The 18,566-nt window shown below is 43.8% G+C and overlaps 1 protein-coding gene, 2 non-coding genes and 1 pseudogene across 4 annotated transcripts; 1 reads left to right on the forward strand and 3 right to left on the reverse strand.

Moving 5' to 3' along the window:
- Positions 1 to 3,436: 3,436 nt before the first annotated feature.
- Positions 3,437 to 8,151, reverse strand: RPS3A (ribosomal protein S3A). Of its 2 annotated transcripts, XM_066280954.1 has the most exons (6): positions 7,999 to 8,151; positions 7,255 to 7,358; positions 6,679 to 6,866; positions 4,722 to 4,930; positions 4,162 to 4,271; positions 3,437 to 3,602 (listed from the first exon to the last, which is right to left on the reverse strand). In XM_066280954.1, exons 1-6 carry the CDS (start codon positions 8,058 to 8,060, stop codon positions 3,481 to 3,483), a joined length of 795 nt encoding a protein of 264 aa, XP_066137051.1. In that variant the 5' UTR covers positions 8,061 to 8,151; the 3' UTR covers positions 3,437 to 3,480. The 2 variants fall into 2 exon arrangements, with proteins under 2 accessions (XP_066137051.1, XP_066137061.1); XM_066280964.1 differs by lacking the exons at positions 3,437 to 3,602; positions 4,162 to 4,271 and having other exon boundaries at positions 4,749 to 4,947.
- LOC136321132 (small nucleolar RNA SNORD73) lies at positions 4,376 to 4,445 on the reverse strand. Its single transcript, XR_010728425.1, has one exon. It is a non-coding gene; the product is annotated as a small nucleolar RNA SNORD73 (small nucleolar RNA).
- On the reverse strand, positions 5,672 to 5,745 carry LOC136321133 (small nucleolar RNA SNORD73). Its single transcript, XR_010728426.1, has one exon. It is a non-coding gene; the product is annotated as a small nucleolar RNA SNORD73 (small nucleolar RNA).
- Positions 8,152 to 8,383: 232 nt separating the features above from the next.
- LOC136338514 (mitochondrial pyruvate carrier 2 pseudogene) lies at positions 8,384 to 13,705 on the forward strand (annotated as a pseudogene).
- Positions 13,706 to 18,566: the final 4,861 nt, after the last annotated feature.

The raw sequence follows: 18,566 nt of genomic DNA on the forward strand, positions 1-18,566 counted from the left end.
GAAATCTGTCTTTCTTCCCTCCTCACAGTTAATATATTATACACACACACACACACACACACACACACACACACACACACACACACACACGGTCTACCGGAAAGTTCTGTTCATTTCTATCACAAGTTTCGACATGTAAGCACATGTTTATTTGGAGCATGTGTGCCTATTTTTATCACTTAATGTATACATACTGATGTAGCACATTAACTAAAACAAAGTTGATTCACGTTAGTCTTATGTGTGAAGCGATAGTGTACCCATGGCTACTGATCAAGTTCATTTACGCCACTGTAATTTTTACGAATTTCAACAAGGAAGAAATGCTACAGAAGCATGTCTGTCGCATCCACCATATTCCCCTGACTTAGCACCTCGACTATCACTTGTTTTTATCCTTACAAAATTTTTTGAAGGGCAAAAAATTCAAAAATGAAGAAGATATCAAACAAGCATTGGTTCAGTTTTTCGCATCAAAAGATATTTTTCAAAAATGGGATATACAAATTGCCCTCATGCTGGCAAGAAATCATTAATAATAATGGCAATTATATTATTTAATAAAGTATTGACAGTAAGAAAAATTTGTATTTTGTTTTATTCCAAAAATGGACAGAACTTTCCGGTAGCCCACACACACACACACACACACATAAAATACTTGACTTTACCCAATGTGTGTGTAACAATTCATTCCCTTATTACTCAGTAGTACTTCATTATATGAATATCAAATTTATTTACCATTCTATGCAGTTTTATCCAGTTTTTAGCTATTATGAATAAAGCCAGTATGAACACTTTTTTCCAGGTTTACTGACAGATAACTGACCAGTTGACATTTGTGCACATGGGATTTCATTTCTTTTGGATAAAACCCTAGGAGTAAACTGTTTTCCAAAGTGGTTGTATCATTTTGCACTCCACTATTAATGTTTGAGTTTTGGTATTCCACACCCTTACCAACCTTCGGGCTAGAGCTGGCGACCTTGGGTGTCAGTGATAGTGCACTCAAACCAGGAACCCTACACCCCATCTACTGTGCCGCCACACCTTACCAGGCTCCTTACCAACATTTTATCAGTCTGTTTTATTTGTATTGTCAGTTTCAGCCACTGTAGTTACATCTTGACACAAAACAATCACAGTACTTCAAACAGACTTCAAAGAGCTAATGACAGTTGCAGTAATTTCTTGACCTTGACTTTATGGTCTTAGCAAACGCAAGTTAACTACCCTTCATATTTGCATTGCCTATAACTTTTTTTTTTCCTAAGTGAGAGAACGAGAGAGGCAGAAAGGGAGAGGAGAGAGATAAGAGGCATTAGCACTCATAGTTGCAGAACTTTAGTTCATTGACTGCTTTCTCATACGTGCCTTGACCAAGGGCTCTAGCAGAGCCAGTGACCCCTTGCTCAAACCATTGACCTTCAGGCTCAAGCCAGTGACATGGGGTCATGTTATGGCCCCACACTCAACCTTGATGAGCCCAAATTCAAGCCGGTGACCTCGCGGTTTCAAACCTGGGTCCTCAGCATCTCAGGCTGATGCTGTCCACTGTGGCACATTAAATTGCTGACTGGAATTATAGAAATTTAGGTGTTAATGATTATGGTTGTTTCCTTTTAAAAAAATTTTAGATACACATACTAAAATACTGTTTCAAAATAATTGGGAAGTGTCAGGAATTGTGCTATTTTGACATTTGACCCAACTTAGCTTAAAAAGTTAGCCTGCCTGTTTCATGGACACTGACAAGACACAAGACTCCTGGGTCAGAAAAAAAGGACTTTATTACTCACTGTAAAAGCCCGCCAAATGCCACAAAAGTGATGCAAAGGGCCCGCTACACAGTGGGTTGAATTACAGAACACTTACGATTTACAACTACTATAGGAAGTTGAGCCTTTTTTCCAGGGAGACATTACCTCATCCCTCAAGGTTTCTCACGAGGACGCAAGTACAACCAAGTAGTGGCCCAGATAAAGAGCAGTCAGAGAACTATATTCCTGGCGAACCCAAGAGCAAGCAGACCCTCAGGATCTATAGCTCGTCTCACATTTCACTCCTCCGCAGGACACTTTAAAACAATATGCTCCTCCATCAGCCACTGATTCATCTCAGAGGTTAGGCTCTCATGTTTAACCCATAAATCTCAAAGTAGCAAATGTAACCAACTTGTGGTATTGAACCTCAGCCATTCTTTCCAGGTTACCAGACTGAGTAAATCCAAGGGAGGGTGGGGCAGCAGGTCTGACTTTAAGCCACCAGACTATAATTCATTATAACCTGTGCAGATGAGTTGAAACTGATTTGCTAATCTTTGGTGTTAAAAACCCGAGATGGAGACACCTCCTGACCCGTTTTTATCCCCACATGCAACAAAGGCAATTGTATTCTTGATAGCAATGACATCCCAAGAGCAGTGTCCAGGGGGACGGGAGCCCAATTCCAGCAGCTTTTAAAAGAGCACAAAAATATGGTTAATTCTTGGCTTTGCTATACAAGATTCTAGATAGAAAGAATATTAACAAATATTGAGACTTGCTGGAGCCATAAGCTTGATTGGGCAGGAGGAAGAAAAATCTGATGTTCACATGGGATGCTTGCCCTAACAATTCATTAACAAGGCCGAAAACATGAACGCGTGCAGAGATAGCAGGGTGGAAGGAATGGGAATCAGCTAAATGCAAATGAAAGGTTTGAAGAGAGGAAGGGTACAGGACAGTGGATAAGTCAATACTAGACGGTGGGCTGCGTTGTGTTCACTTAATAGACCAATAATCAATTTCTCGAGCCACATTCAGCTTCACAGTACAGGTTCAGTGGGGCATTTACAACTAGAAGAGCATTTGAATTTTAAAACAAATTAAATCCAATTGGCTTCTTTCCGCCCATCAGTGGGTCTTTAAGTATGGCCCCTGGGAATCAGTATCACATGAAAACTTTGGAAACTGGGGGTAGGACCCTGCAATGTTTTTTTAACAAGCCTTCCAGAGGATTTAAGCCATGTTAAAAGACTTCCTTTTATGAGACTTCTCTAACACCTCCAATCACTACAGCTTAAAATAATCACAACCTGCCTGACTGGTGGTAGTGCAGTGGATTGAGTGTTGGTCCAGATTGCTGAGCTCTGGTTCAAGACACCAAGGTCACTAGGTTGAGCAAGAGGTCAATGGCTTAGCTTGACCCTAGTCAAGGTACATAACGAGAAGCAATCGATACAAGTGAAGGAACTACCAGTTTATGCTTTTCATCTCTCTCCTCTTCTCTCCCTTCCTGTCTCTCTCTCACTAAAAATAAAAACCTTTCTCAGCTACATAGAGCAATAAATAAAATCCACACAACAGGACAGAAAAGTTCACATTACTATCACTTCAGAACATGAATCACGAAACTATAAGATTATTTTAAAAGAATGATCAGAAATAAAATGTCACAAATAGGACTTTTTATTTGTCACCATTAAACATCTGAATTTTAAACAGATTCTTGGACTGGGGGTTCATATCCATCAGCTCGTTCAACTTTAGCACCTGTCTCATCTCCAGTAGCTTTTCCAGAACTGCTACCTTCACCGTGAAGTTCCATGAGTTTTCCCACTAAACAGAAAAACACTGTTAGTTGCAGAGTATCAGAGCTTGAAACAATGGTACTTCAATAAATACTATGTAGGCATAACAGAAAAAAGCCAGTATCTGGCCCAAATAAACAAACACCAAAATAAGTATTTGACCACATAATCTTTTTTAAGAAATCCAGTGAGCCCCTGGCCGGTTGGCTCAGCGGTAGAGTGTCGGCCTGGCGTGCAGGAGTCCCAGGTTCGATTCCCAGCCAGGGCACATAGGAGAAGCGCCCATCTGCTTCTCCACCTCTCTCCCTCTCCTTTCTCTCTGTCTCTCTCTTCCCCTCCCGCAGCCAAGGCTCCATTGGAGCAAAGATGGCCCAGGCACTGAGGATGGCTCTGTGGCCTCTGCCTCAGGTGCTAGAATGGCTCTGGATGCACCAGAGCGATGCCCCAGAGGGGCAGAGCATCACCCCCTGGTGGGCATGCCGGGTGGATCCCGGAGGGGGTGCATGCGGGAGTCTGCCTGACTACCTCCCCGTTTCCAGCTTCGGGGAAAAAAAAGGAAGAAATCCAGTGATTTTTTTTTCACTTACATTCAAACTTGGGCTTCTTCAGCATTTTGACTTTTCTAACAAAGACATCATGGAGTGGATAAATCGATTGGCAAGCCTTTTCTATGTCTTTTCCAATGCTATCTGGAATCCTGCAAACCAGTAACAATAGATTTAGTAGCAAAGTAGCATTTGAGTCTTCCCAGCCCCAAGCCTTCTGCCTTTTCCATTGCACCCTCCTAGTCAACTGCATGGGAACATCAGAAAAATGTTAAGTTTTATCACTGCTCATCATTTGGGACCGAAACGTATTGTCATCATTTATTCCCATACACTGCTGATTGTGGAGGGCTTGCCTGTCAGTGTGTTTCCTAATTATGACAAAAGCATCTGTATGCTTCAAGTCAAACTGCCAAAAGCTCCATCCAAGAAAAGGACAAAGAAACCAAATCACGTTACTGAGCACTTAGTATGCTTTCATTTCAAGAGATGTAGCTAGATGGTTTGAGAGACAGGATTTAAACACAGGTCTGACTCCACCTTGTCTTACATGCTTTCCCTCAGCTCAGAGTTCTGTTGTGTGAGGCAAAAGAAACACCTACAATTTATTGACCACTTCTTTCAAGTCATTTGTCTGCACTTCTCGGGTCATTATTTCCATCATTTTCTTCCGGATTTGGCGGACCTGTTGATGCTGAGCGTAAGAAGTCTTCCGAATCTGATTGTTGCGTTTTTTAGTAAAACCAACACAAAACAGACGAAGCAAATAACCATCGGTAGTCTTGACATCAACATGAGCCTCAATCATGGTCTAGTGGAAAAAAAATACTGTCAGATGATAAAAGGTTTTAATGTTACCAGTTTTTAACCCTCAGAATTTTTATACAGGGTGGGGCAAAAGTAAATCTACTTTTGCCCCACCCTGTATAAAAAAGCTGTAAGTTCAAGTACTCATCATGCAATATAAAGTATAATAAAAATTACAAAACAAATTTCAGAATTTCCTTGAAGTGAACTCACCTAATTCTTACCATCTTTCATATGCAATTATGTAAGTCAGTCCTCTCAACAATCCTCCCTCTTCCTATCCCCACCATCGCTGGCCACCCCCACATTTTACAAATACATGACAGCTTTTAACAGTCCTCTCCCCTGAATCAACAGTACAATTATGCAACACAAGAGGAAAATAGGATCTATGAGAAACTCTACAAATATAGACCTCTGCACTTATTCCATCTTTTAATAGTGTTGTGAATACGTAAAATGTTATTAATGCTAAATGAATATACTTTTAAATGTCTTTTATGTTCCAAACTAAAAGCCACACTGAGGATTAAACAATCAATTTCACGGCTAAAATACAATTTAAAAATCCATTAGTCATATTATGGCCTGGATGTAAAAACCAAAATCTATCTTAGGTAGCAACAAAAACTGAAGTGCCTCCTCTCCGTTTTGTAAATTTTATACCTTAGTTAAAAAACTGAATACAATGATAGCAAAAGAACCTTAATATACTCCCAGAAATGAAACCATAGAACCTTAGAGAAATGTCAGAAATAAACATAATAGTATAATCAGTATGTTATCTTCTGGGACCAAAACATTTTGTCATCGTTCACTTCAAATATACAACATATCCCAAAGCCAAATGGTTAGCCAGACACATCTGAACCAATGCACTTTCTTCCTCTACAATCATACTAATGTTACCAAATGCTGTGTCAAGCTCTGGGTTAAGCATGTTTATGTGGACTTCACATTCCTAACTCCATGAGATGATACCCTTACGCACATTTTAAAAATAAAGAAATCAGGTTTAGCAAGCTTAAGTTAATTGCCAAAGAGAACACAATTGGGAAATGGAGCCAAGACTTCAACTTTACACCCGAGTTTCTGCTATTATGCTGTATTGCCAGAGATCATCATGACTAGCCTAAACCACCTTTTTAGGTTAAAATCTATTTGATTTTTTATTTATTGATTTAGACAGAAAGGGAGGGGAAGAAGGGCCAGGGGGATGATGAGCAGAAGCAGTGTGTTGTGTGTGTGAGAGGAGTGAGAGAGAATGATTAGATGTCTCATTTATTTACATATTCACTGGTTGACTCCTGTATGTGTCCTGACCAGGGATCGAACCAGCCATCTTGTGTTGTCAGGATGACACTCTTAACCAACTGAGCTAACTAGCCAAGGCCTACAATCCATCTGATTTTGAGGTCCAAAGATTCTGAAGACATGCAAAATTGTACACAAACCTGAATCCAGATGTTCCTCAATCAGCCACTAATCTATGCAGCAAAAATCTTCAACCCAATTATTAAATCTTGAACGCAATTTAAATAAATCGGAGGATCATGGCTTCCTTGCTGCTACTGCTCAAGCTCGAGTACGAATTCCAGAGTCAGCACTCAGTAACAGCAAGAACACACCAAGGCTTTAAAATGAGATCTAAAACTGAACTGGAAAAAATGCTCCTTGCTATAATTACACCACAACATGACATTATACTTCAGTCATCTGCGCACCGTGACTCTAAGGAACTTTTGTTCTCACCTGCCACTTTTTAACCATGGAGCACATCTTGTCACGGGTAAGATCCATGCCATGAAAATTAGTCAGGCAGTTTTTGCCTTGAACATCCTCAGTAATTAGCTTGAATTTTCTAAATGCAACTTCATCATTCTGCAGGTCAGCCAGGCTCACTTCGAAAACACGGCCCTTGAGACCATCAGATGCAATTTCTAGAAAACAAGAATCAATTGTCTTATTAACGTTAGGTACCACGTAAGCAGAGTCAAGCCAACAAAAGATAATGTTCGTGCACAAAGTTGAGCTCAGAAAGTGAATGGTAAATTACATCAAGACCTTGACTTTTTTAACCAAATCCATGTGGACACCAATGACTGACAGTGCCCATCAAAAGTTTAAAACTACCCACGCACATTTTCTTAGAAACCCTATAGTAAGTACTACCTTGTTTCTACAAGCGTCCCCAAACCAAGCACCACAGAGGCCAAAGCTGCGACCCAGAGCTGACATTTTCTTAAGGTCTCCCAGCGCAGGACCAACAGTAGGCCGAGATACACACACGTCTCTAAGAAAAATAAAAACCAAGAATCAGATACTCACTGGTTCCTTGAGTTCTTGTGACCAGTGTTTTCCCAATATTTCTTATATTGAACATAGCTGGTGCTTTCACATCATACCAATCTTTCTTAGAAAATGGATCAACCCTGGATTTAAAAAAAAAATGGCTTAAGTTTTACCGCAGATCACATCATTCTTGACGTTTTCATGTTCCTCCTCCTCTTGACTTGAAAAGTTAACTGGCATGCAGACGCCGCGGCAAACTCCTCGGTGAGCCGCGAGTGTGCACACTGCCCACCCTATCAGTCCGTCCACCACACAGGCAGCGCCGCCTCCAACAGCACGCGTGTCGCCTGAACTTGACTGGTACATGAGAACACATCCTAGTGACCCAGGCGAGCCCACCTGGAGCTCCCAGGTCTCACCCGGCCCGAGGTCCCGTATGGACAAGAGTTCCGTCCTCAACCCCAGCTCTCCCAGTGGCACCCACTACCCGTGGAATTTACGAGGCTGGTGAGCCCACAATACGGAACACTCCAGCCCCGAGCCACGGCGGTAATTTTGCTCCAAGGGGGCGTGCACAGCCCCAGACCAGGGGAAAGACAGCCCGCCCGCCGCGACGCAGCGCCCACATCTGCCAGGCCGCTGTTCGGAGTTTACTAACCCAGCCCGGCCAACATAATCCGGGTGGCATCCTCGCCATCCGGCCCAGGCCACGACCTAGAACCCGCCTGCCGACTCTAGCTATACCCCAAACAGCAGAGAGCCCCGACAGTCACTACTTACACTTTCTTCTTGGCTCCCTTTTTGCCGCCTTTCGTAAGGCGCTTGTTCTTGCCCACCGCCATGGTGCTGCTCCGAGAGCCAAAAGGGCGGAAGTGTAACTCGCGCGAGAACTTAGGCGTAAGGGACGGGGCGGAGCGGGGCGGGGCGTTGGCGTGACCTTTGACCTCCTGCGTTCCTCCGGCATTAAGAATATCGCGACAACAGAAAGCACTCCCCCGCGCGTCGCACACTGCGACAGCGCCCTCGGATGGGGGGGGAATGGGGGGCGGTTAGCTGTGAAGCTGCGCTGCGGTCGGCACTGCCCGCCCGAGGTGCAAGCTTCTGGTTCCCGGCGGTTTCTGGGGCTCTGGTGCCCGGAAATAAGTTTCCGTAGAAGGAGACGCCCACACAACGTCGTTCAAAGCTGAACTCAACTGCTCACCCATAAACCTGTTTCTTCTCCAGAGCTTGGGATTTGGAATCAGGAGATCCAGGTTCAAATGCTACTACCGTCAACAATATTTAGACTTGTGACCTATGTTTCAGTGTCCTCGTATTTCAAATGAAGATAGTATCAGAATCTACCTCATAGTGTTGTTAGTAGAATTAAATAAGTATAACGGAAGGGGTGCTGGTAATTTCTGCTTGTTGATGATACGGGTGCTGGTGAGTGGGCTAGGTGAGCTTTGTGGGGTCTACAAAGCCCTGCACTCATTTGTGCACTCTTCTGTGGGATTCTCCTACACTGATACCTAGTTTCCTTTTTTAAAAAAAGTGAAGTGAACTCTGCTGGTAGTTTCCCTGAGAGACAATGGCTACAATGTTCCCATATATGTTGATTTTTTTTCCAAGAGAAGCTGGAATTTTTTTTTATTATTCGGTGAGAGGAGGGGAAAGCAGAGACAGACTCCCGCATGTGCCCTGACCAGGATCCAGGAAAGCCCACTAGGGGGTAATGTTCTGCCCATCTGGGGCGGTGCTCTGTTGCTTAGCAACCGAGCTCAGCGCTTAAGGCAGAAGCCATGGAGCCATCCTCAGTGCCAGGAGCCAGTTCCCTCCATTCTAGCCATGGCTGCAGGAGGGGAAAAGAGAGAGAGAGAGAGAAGTGAGAGGGGAGGGAGAGGAGAGGCGAAGCAGATGGTTGCTACTCCTGTGTGCCCTGATTAGGAATCGAACCTGGACATTAGGAATCGAACGTTGGGCCGACACGCTACCACTGAGCCAACCGGGCAGGGCCACAAAATTTTGAATATTTTTGTATGGAATCAAATTTTTTAATTTTGGCTAGTAATCCAAAAAAAATTTTTTTTTAATTGTAGGGAGTTAAACAAAAATATATCCAGGCTAGATGCAACCCCCTGGCTTCGAGCGTGCAGCCTCTGGAAAGCTGACCCATTCAGGCTGGACCACAGCCAGTGAGAGGTTGAGTTCCTTTCTCTGACTTCCCCTCTGGCAAATAATCCTGTGACCAACCCAGAAACTCCCACTCACAAGGCCCCACAAGCCTTCAAATCCTGTAATCCCTTCCCGTCCATCCCCTGCCTGCTATGACCCCTACCTTCTTCTAAAACAATCTTCCTAAATCTCCAGTCCTATCCTAAAATCTTTCATAATTCTGTTCATCTCAGTTGCTTATAGGATCGTGTCAAAGTCCTTATTTCACAACAGTATGAATATTCTTTTTTTAAAAGAAAGATTTTATTCATTTTATAGAGGAGAGAAAGAGAGAAAGGCAGGGAGGCGGGAGCAGGAAACATGAATTCACAGTTGCTTCTCATGTGTACCTTGACCCGTCAAGCCTGGCAATGCTTTATCCACTGCACCACCACAGGGCAGGCAGTATGAATATTCTTAATCCTACTGAATTGTATGCTTAAAATGGTTAAGATTTAAATTTTTATATTCTTTTTTTTAACCACAATTAAAACAAATAATATCAAAGTCCTTAGCCACGCCTGTAAAAACTCTTTTATCAAGCCCTATTCACTTACCCTTTTCATCTGCATCATGTCTTAGCCTTTACCAAGTACCCCAACTCCAGTCAGCTAGAACTATTTACAGCTCCCTGAACAAAATGGTTTTCTCTTGCCTTCATTCCTTTTCCCTTGTCAGCAGGCAGGTACTGGTGCATTTTCAAGACAGCTCAGCTTCTTTTTCCTCTTTCCATTAAGAGAGTGATTCCCCCAAACAGGCTTCCAGGAAACCCAGCACTGTTTAACTTCCTCATGACTGGCGATTGAACTTGTTCCTTTCTCACTGTGAGCAGGAGGGCACACAGTGCAGTCTTTCTCATATTTGTGCTGTTCCATCTCTTAGCACATAGTAGGTCCTCAGAATATTTGCTGGATGAACAAATAAGAGGTAGATGATATCAGTGCTGGTCCCAATTTTTGAACTTGATGGATCAATCCAGATTTTCAAAATATTCAGTACTTATGGGAACCAATAGGACTGCAATTTAAAATTTTCACTATGGCCTGGCGTGCGGGGGACCCGCGTTCGATTCCCGGCCAGGGCCCATAGGAGAAGCGCCCATTTGCTTCTCCACCCTCCCTCCTCCTTCCTCTCTGTCTCTCTCTTCCCCTCCCGCAGCCAAGGCTCCATTGGAGCAAAGATGGCCCGGGCGCTGGGGATGGCTCCTTGGCCTCTGCCCTAGGCGCTAGAGTGACTCTGGTCACGGCAGAGCATTGCCCCCTGGTGGGCGTGCCGGGTGGATCCCGGTCGGGCGCATGCGGGAGTCTGTCTGACTGTCTCTCCCCGTTTCCAGCTTCAGAAAAATACAAAAAAAAAAATTTTTTTTTCACTATGTCCGCCTGACCAGGCTGTGGTGTAGTGCAGTGGTCCCCAACCCCCGGGCTGTGGACTGGTAGTGGTCTGTGGGCCACTTGGTACCGGTCCGCAGAGAAAGAATAAATAACTTACATTATTTCCATTTTATTTATATTTAAGTCTGAACGATGTTTTATTTTTTTTAAATGACCAGATTCCCTCTGTTACATCCGTCTAACACTCACTCTTGATGCTTGTCTCGGTCACGTGATACATTTATCCGTCCCACCCTAAAGGCCGGTTCGTGAAAATATTTTCTGACATTAAACCAGTCTGTGGCCCAAAAAAGGTTGGGGACCACTGGTGTAATGGATAGATCATCAGCCTGGGATGCTGAAGACTCAGGTTTAAAGCCCCAAGGTCATCGGCTTGAGCAAAGGCTCATCTGGCTTGAGTGCATTCTCACCAGCTTTAGCACAGGGTTGCCAGTTTGAGCTTGGGATCATAGATCCCTGGCTTGAGCCCAAGGTCGCTGGCTTGAAGCCCAAGGTCGCTGGCTTGAGCAAGGGGTCACTCACTCTGCTACAGGTCCCCTATCAAGGCACATATGAGAAAGCAATCAATGAACAACTAAGGTGCTGCAACAAAGACTTGATGCTTTTCATCTCTCTCCCTTCCTTTCTGTCCCTCCCTGTCCCTCTCTCTATCTCTGTCTCTCTTGCTAAAGAAAAATAATTTTTTTTAATTTCACCATATCATAAAACAGAAAACAACTGTCGTTTTCATTTTAAAATTGTCTTGACCCGTCAAAAATAAAGAACATATCCTCTAAAAGGTTGATACTTTTATTTTTTTTCTGTGATTGCCACAAAAGGTTAATCCTTTTATTTTTTTAAGGTTAATCCTTTTAAATAAGTCAATCAGCTTTATGAAAAACTCTTTGGACATTATTTTTCTAGTCTAGTTTCAGACTGGTGAAAACTAATGACCAGCAGAAATCAGTGATTCTTTCCAAATATAATATTGAGTCTAATAAACTCTGTATTAATTCTATCCTTATAATAACCCTAAGTTTACTTTATAGGTGGCAGTTCACTCACTAGTTTAAAACTTTCCCAATGGAAAATGTTATAGATTCCAAGGCTACATATCCCAGAATCAAAACCAAACTTGCCTTTTCCTGGTCTGATTCCTCTTTCTGTGTGAGAATGAAAAAGCCACAGGGGAGGGAATAAAGCCACAGGGCAGGCATTAATGAAGTCATCTGCATTTAGTTTATTCTAGCAACAAACTTAAGGGATTTGTCCGAGTTATGTATTTCAGTCCTCAACTTTGTTTTGTAATAAAACCTTTAAAAAAATATTTTCCCACCTGGCCCGTGGGGGCACAGTGGCTAAAGCATTGACCTGGAACACAAAGGTTGTGGGTTCAAAACCCGGGGCTTGCCTGGTCAAGGCACATAGGACAAGCAAGCAATGAATAACTAAACTGAAGCAACTAGGAGTTGATACACCCCCCTCCTCTCTCTGTAAAATCAATAAAATTAAATGGAACAATTATTGATTTAAATTATATATATATTTATATATTTTTTATTTTATTTTTTTACAGATACAGAGAGAGGGATAGATAGGGACAGACAGGAACGGAGAGAGATGAGAAGCATCAATCATCAGTTTTTTGTTGCGACACCTTAGTTGTTCATTGATTGCTTTCTCATCTGTGCCTTGACCACGGGCCTTCAGCAGACCGAGTAACCCCTTGCTCAAGCCAGCGACCCTGGGTCCAAGCTGGTGAGCTTTGCTCAAAGCTGATGAGCCCACACTCAAGCTGGCGATCTCAGGGTTTTGAACCTGGGTCTTCCACATCCCAGTCCGATGCTCTATCCACTGCGCCACCGCCTGGTCAGGCTAAACTATATTTTAAAAAGGAGAGGATGGGGGTAAAAAATCAGTGTACTGGGTCTCAACCATCTGAGAATTTGAAAATTAAGATAAAATATTACTATAGAATACAATAAAATAGAAAATGTCAAAAGATATCAAACCTAGTAAGGTGTCCATATTTCATTAATTTTCTTTTCATCTGTGACTCATCTATTAAACGCATCCAATGGTTTTGGAATTTTTCTGTGTTTTTTATTTCTGAAAGATTCATTTAGTTCTTTTCCCATTTATATTACTGTAGGTTCTTATTCTTTGCAGGCATCTTCCATATAGATTTAGGAGGGCCAGGCTGAGCGGCCACGGAAAGAGCAGCAGAGGGGAGAGGAGGAGCCGAGGCCTACAGCAGGGGAAAGTGACAAGCTGCCCTTCCTCATCAGCCAGGGAACAGGACGCTGCCACCCTTCCGCCCACTCGGCTGGCCACCCACAATTCCTGCAGAGATGCCCGCCTCCAGTGTCCGGGGCCTTAGGGCAACCTACCACTGGCTCCTCAATAGAGTGGAGCTCCTGCTGCCTGAGAAACTGAGGCCACTGTACAACCACCCAGCAGGTCCCAGAACAATTTTTTTCTGGGCTCCAATGATGAAATGGGGCTTGGTGTGTGCTGGACTGGCTGACATGGCCAGACCTGCCGAAAAGCTCAGCACAGCGCAATCTGCTGTTTTGATGACTACAGGATTTATTTGGTCAAGATACTCAATGGTAATTATTCCAAAAAACTGGAATCTGTTCGCTGTTAATTTCTTTGTCGGGACAGCAGGAGCCTCTCAGCTTTTCCGTATTTGGCGATATAACCAAGAACTAAAAGCTAAAGCAAACAAATAAAGAGTTCCTGATCATCCCAACCACCTAGATGTGGACATAACCCCTGGGACCTAGTTTGACTTGTTATTTGGTTGTTGGTAAGGTGATGCTAACTATGCTAATGATTGGAACGTGTAAAAAAAAAAATCTAACCTAACTGGGAGCTAATGCTTGATTCAGCAGAAAAATAAAGCAAATTTATAATTAAAATATATATATATGTATATGTATATATAAATGGATAGATAGATTTAAACTCATTAAGCATAGCATGATTACCCTCATAGCATGATTAGAAAAACTGCACATTTCAGACTGGACCAATTAGAAATTAATGGTATCACATCTCAAGTCTTTGGGGTCCCTGTCAGTACTTTTACCTGTCAGGAACCCTTCTGCCTCTCAGTGTCTGACTATTCCAGTCCCTCACGTGCTCCTCCTGTCCTTACCTTGGTGCTGTCCCGTGTCATGTTTAGGAAATGATCTTTTTGGCTACTTCAAATAATGTGGGAGCTTGCAGACTATAGTATATTCTCTAGACATTTTTCTGTGGAGAAAGAAAAGCCATTGGAAGACTCTGAACATGGGAGTGACACTGTGTCTGTTGTGTGGAGAGTACAAGGTAGTAGAGCCAGAGTAGAATAAAGAAGTTAAGCCTGACCAGGTGGTGGCTCAGTGGAGCAGTGGATAGAGCAGGGGTCCCCAAACTATGGCCTGCGGGCCACATGCGGCCCCCTGATGCCATTTATCCGGCCCCGCCCCACTTCCGGAAGGGGCACCTCTTTCATTGGTGGTCAGTGATCACCACGCAAAGCACAGGGTCGCTCACGTACAGTACTATTTCCGGTGAAGGGGGACACATGTCACGGCTCCAGAAGCACGTCATATCACTTGTTATGGCTAGCAGTGACAAATATGGAACCGGACATTGACCATCTCATTAGCCAAAAGCAGGCCCATAGTTCCCATTGAAATACTGGTCAGTTTGTTGGTTTAAATTTACTTGTTGTTTATTTTAAATATTGTATTTGTTCCCGTTTTGTTTTTTTACTTTAAAATATGTACAGTGTGCATAGGGATTTGTTCATAGTTTTTTTTATAGTCCGGCCCTCCAATGGTCTGAGGGACAGTGAACTGGCCCCTTGTGTAAAAAGTTTGGGGACCCCTGGGATAGAGCATCAACTGGGATGCAGAGGACCCAAGTTCAAAACCTCAAGGTCATTGCCTTGAGCGTGGGCTCATCAGTTTGAGCTCGGGGTTGCTGGCTTGAGTGTGGGATCATAGACATGACCCGATGGTCACTGGCTTGAGCCTAGAGGTCACTGGCTTGAAGCCCAAGGTCACTGGCTTGAGCTGTAGGATCGCTCTGCTTTTGGATCCTCCACCCTCATTAAGGCACATATGAGAAAGCATCACTGAACAACTAAGGAGCTGCAATGAAGAATCCATGCTTCTTATCTCTCCCTTCCTGTCTGTCCCTCTCTGTCTCTTTCACACACACAAAAATAAAAATTGAAAATCAAAGTGGTAGCTTGGTCTAGGGAGGTAAAGGAAGAAGTGCAAAAGGTGGATAGAGAGTGGGGGAAACGACACCATTCCTGGAGACTAAGATGGAAGTGACACCATCTGGAGCTGTGAAATGTAGTTGCCCTGATGGAGGGATGCAGTGAAGATTCTGGTTATATTTTGAAGATATAAGATTATTGAAATGAACTCTACACCCATGCTTCTCAAAGCACAGTCATCAGAACAGTTAGAGGTCAACAAACTATTATCAGTTGGCAATGAGCTAAGACAACTGTTAATGGTTTCGTCAGAATGAAATCAGCTGTGTCACTAAACACACTTTAGTTCAGCTAATTTTGTTCTCTATAGTAAAACTTTGTTAAGGAAATAGTACACAGATTTGCATTCTGGCTTAAGCCCATTATCCTGTTTCCAAGTTGCATCTTCTGTTGCAGAACTAAGGATCAGCTGGATTCCATAAATGCTGCTGAATATTTTATTGGGCCTGCCAAAAAAATTAAAAGGCCTGGTAGATTTCCTTTTTTTTTTTTTTGTGACAGAGACAGAGAGAGGGACAGACAGACAGGAAGGGAGAGAGATGAGAAGCATCAATTCTTCGTTGTGGCACCGTAGTTATTCATTGATTGCTTTCTCATATGTGCCTTGACCAGGGGTGGGGGAGGGTGCTACAGAGCAAGTGACCCCTTGCTCAAGCCAGAGACCTCAGGATTTTGAACCTGGCTTCTCTGAGTCCCAGTCCAACGCTCTATCCACTGCACCACAGCCTGGTCAGGCAGGCCTGGTAAATTTCTTAAAGCCCCAAGATAATCTTCAGAGTTATATAGAGGAGATGATATATTGGAAAATGAGAAAATGAAGTTTTTGAAAGGACTTCAAAACATTGAAAGGCAGCAAGATGTACTAGTAGAACATGAATTTTGTAGTCAGCTTGGGTTTTAAATCCCTGCTATGTCACCTGCTCTGTGACTTTACATTGTCTTTTTTATTTTCTCACCAGTAAGTGAGAATGATACTGTTAAATAACAAAAATTCAAGTAAATTTTAAAGATCTAATTGGCTGAACGGTTACTGAACTGAACAATTTATGAGTCACGCAGCATCCTGTCTAGCAAATAGAAAGGAATTCTGCAGAGCTAATATAGAAGACGAGAGTTTTTAAAGGTGCAAAGGGAGAGAACAAAGGAAATTATTAGCTAAGAATGTACTGTCTCAAGGAAGGTCATCCCCTAAGGAACTAAAGCGTCTGTCAGGCAGATGGCCTCATTAGGCTGACCAGGTCGTTCCATGTTGACTGATTAAAGGTCACATTCCTGAAAAATTGAAACTGCAGTTTGATTAAGGATTAAATCTTGCCTTGGTTTGCTGATGTAAGGCTTAGCACAAGTTACTCCATTTTGGTCCTTTTGTTTCTCTCTCTCTCTCTCTGTGAGAGAGAAAAGCATCAACTCATTGTTCCACTTAGTTATGCCATTAATTGCTTCTCATAGGTGCCCTGACCAGGGTTCAAATCAGTGACCATGGGGTTGAGCCAGTGCCCTCAGGATCAGGGTTCTTGGGATCAGATTAAGACAGTGACCCTGGGATCAAGCCAGCAAGCTCAGTGCTCTGGGGCAACACTCTGTTCACTGCATCACCAGCCAGGGACTGTTGTCTCCCTTTCAAACAATCCCTACTGCCTGAGATTATTTAAGATTTAAGTGACATAGTATACATTAGAAACCTAGAATAGGGCTTAGCATGTAGTAGGCATTTGGTAACTATTTACTCTCCTTTTCTCTCTCTCTCCAAAATAAATGTCAGCTGCCCACTCACACTCATGTCAACACCCCTCTATCCTTAACCTTGTTAAATGTCAGGTGTTGTTCTAACTGGAGTGATATCCCCTGCCTACCTCTTCCTGGATGGTTTGTTGTGGATAGCAGATGGAAAGAAGGAACTTGTTTCAGGAGGCAGAGCAAGAGAATTGAGAAGGAAAACTGAGATTAAATCTGTACACAGTGAGGTCCTGGCCAGTTGGCTCAGTGGTAGAGCGTTGGCCTGGTGTGCAGGAGTCCTGGGTTCGATTCCTGGCCAGGGCACACAGGAGAAGCACCCATCTGCTTCTCCACTCCTCCCCCTCTCCTTCCTCTCTGTCTCTCTCTTCCCCTCCTGCAGCCAAGGCTCCATTGGAGCAGAGTTGGCCCAGGTGCTGAGGATGGCTCCATGGCCTCTGCCTCAGGTGCTAGAATGGCTCTGGTTGCAACAGAGCAACGCCCCAAGATGGACAGAGAATCGCCCCCTGGTGGGCATGCCAGATGGATCCCAGTCGGGCACGTGCGGGAGTCTGTCTGACTGCCTCCCTGTTTCCAACTTCAGAAAAATGAAAAAAAAAATCTGTACACAGTGATATTAGTGTCATTACAAAAAGCCCTGGCCAGTTGGCTCAGTGGTAGAGCGTCGGCCTAGCGTGCAGAAGTCCTGGGTTCAATTCCCGGCCAGGGCATACAGGAGAAGCGCCCATCTGCTTCTCCAGCCCTCCCCCTCTCCTTCCTCGCTGTCTCTCTCTTCCCCTCCCGCAGCCGAGGCTCCACTGGAGCAAAGATGGCCCGGGCGCTGGGGATGGCTCCTCAGCCTCTGCCCCAGGCGCTAGAGTGGCTCTGGTTGCAACAGAGCAATGCCCCGGAGGGGCAGAGCATCGCCCCCTGGTGGGCAAGAGCTTCGCCCGCTGGTGGGCGTGCCGGGTGGATCCCGGTCGGGCGCATGCGGGAGTCTGTCTGACTGTCTCTCCCCGTTTCCAGCTTCAGAAAAATACAGGGGAAAAAAAAAAGTATAGCAGTGGTCGGCAAACTCGTTAGTCAACAGAGCCAAATATCAACAGTACAACGATTGAAATTTCTTTTGAGAGCCTGTGCCATGTCTCCCATCTCCCAACTGACTGACACCCCCATGTGTACCTGCACACCTGCATGTGGTATTTTGTGGAAGAGCCACACTCAAGGGGCCAAAGAGCCGCATGTGGCTCGCGAGCTGTGGTTTGCTGACCACTGGAGTGATACAATCAAATTAGATTCCTTATGCCTGACCTGTGGTGGCACAGTGGATAAAGCGTTGACCTGGAACGCTGAGGTTGCCGGTTCAAAACCCTGGGCTTGCCCGGACAAGGCACATGTGGAAGTTGAAGCTTCCTGCTCCTCCCCCCTTCTCTCTCTCTCTCTCTCTCTCAATCTATCCTCTCTCCTCTAAAATAAATAAATAAATAAAAATAATTAAAAGAGTGTTACTAAATAAAATCATACAAATTTAAAAAAAAACTTAAAAAAAATAGATTCCTTATTACCATTGCTATCACTGAGAATGGCTCCCGTCCATGAGACACTTTTTTTCCATACCCACATAGCCATCATTGTTGTGTTCTGAGGTAGGAACTGAAACCACTCCCCTTACACTGTAAGAGTACAAGTAGTGGAAGTCTCCTTCTGGTCAACATTTCAAAAAGTGAAGATTGATGGCTAGAATCTAGTATTGTCACTATTTGGTATCATGTAGATCTGGGTTCAGTCTCACT

This window comes from Saccopteryx bilineata, chromosome 1 (assembly GCF_036850765.1).
Source record: "Saccopteryx bilineata isolate mSacBil1 chromosome 1, mSacBil1_pri_phased_curated, whole genome shotgun sequence".
Taxonomy (NCBI): Eukaryota; Metazoa; Chordata; class Mammalia; order Chiroptera; family Emballonuridae; genus Saccopteryx; species Saccopteryx bilineata.

What these genes read in the sequence shown, in the direction of transcription:
- RPS3A (XM_066280954.1), bottom strand. Translation starts at nt 8,060, where the DNA reads ATGGCGGTGGGCAAGAACAAGCGCCTTACGAAAGGCGGCAAAAAGGGA. An exon ending in CCATGGTTAAAAAGTGGCAG is followed by an intron (nt 4,931 to 6,678) that starts GTGAGAACAAAA and finishes TTTTTCCACTAG; the next exon opens with ACCATGATTGAGGCTCATGT. An exon ending in AAAGAAGTGGTCAATAAATT is followed by an intron (nt 4,272 to 4,721) that starts GTAGGTGTTTCT and finishes ACTGGTTTGCAG; the next exon opens with GATTCCAGATAGCATTGGAA.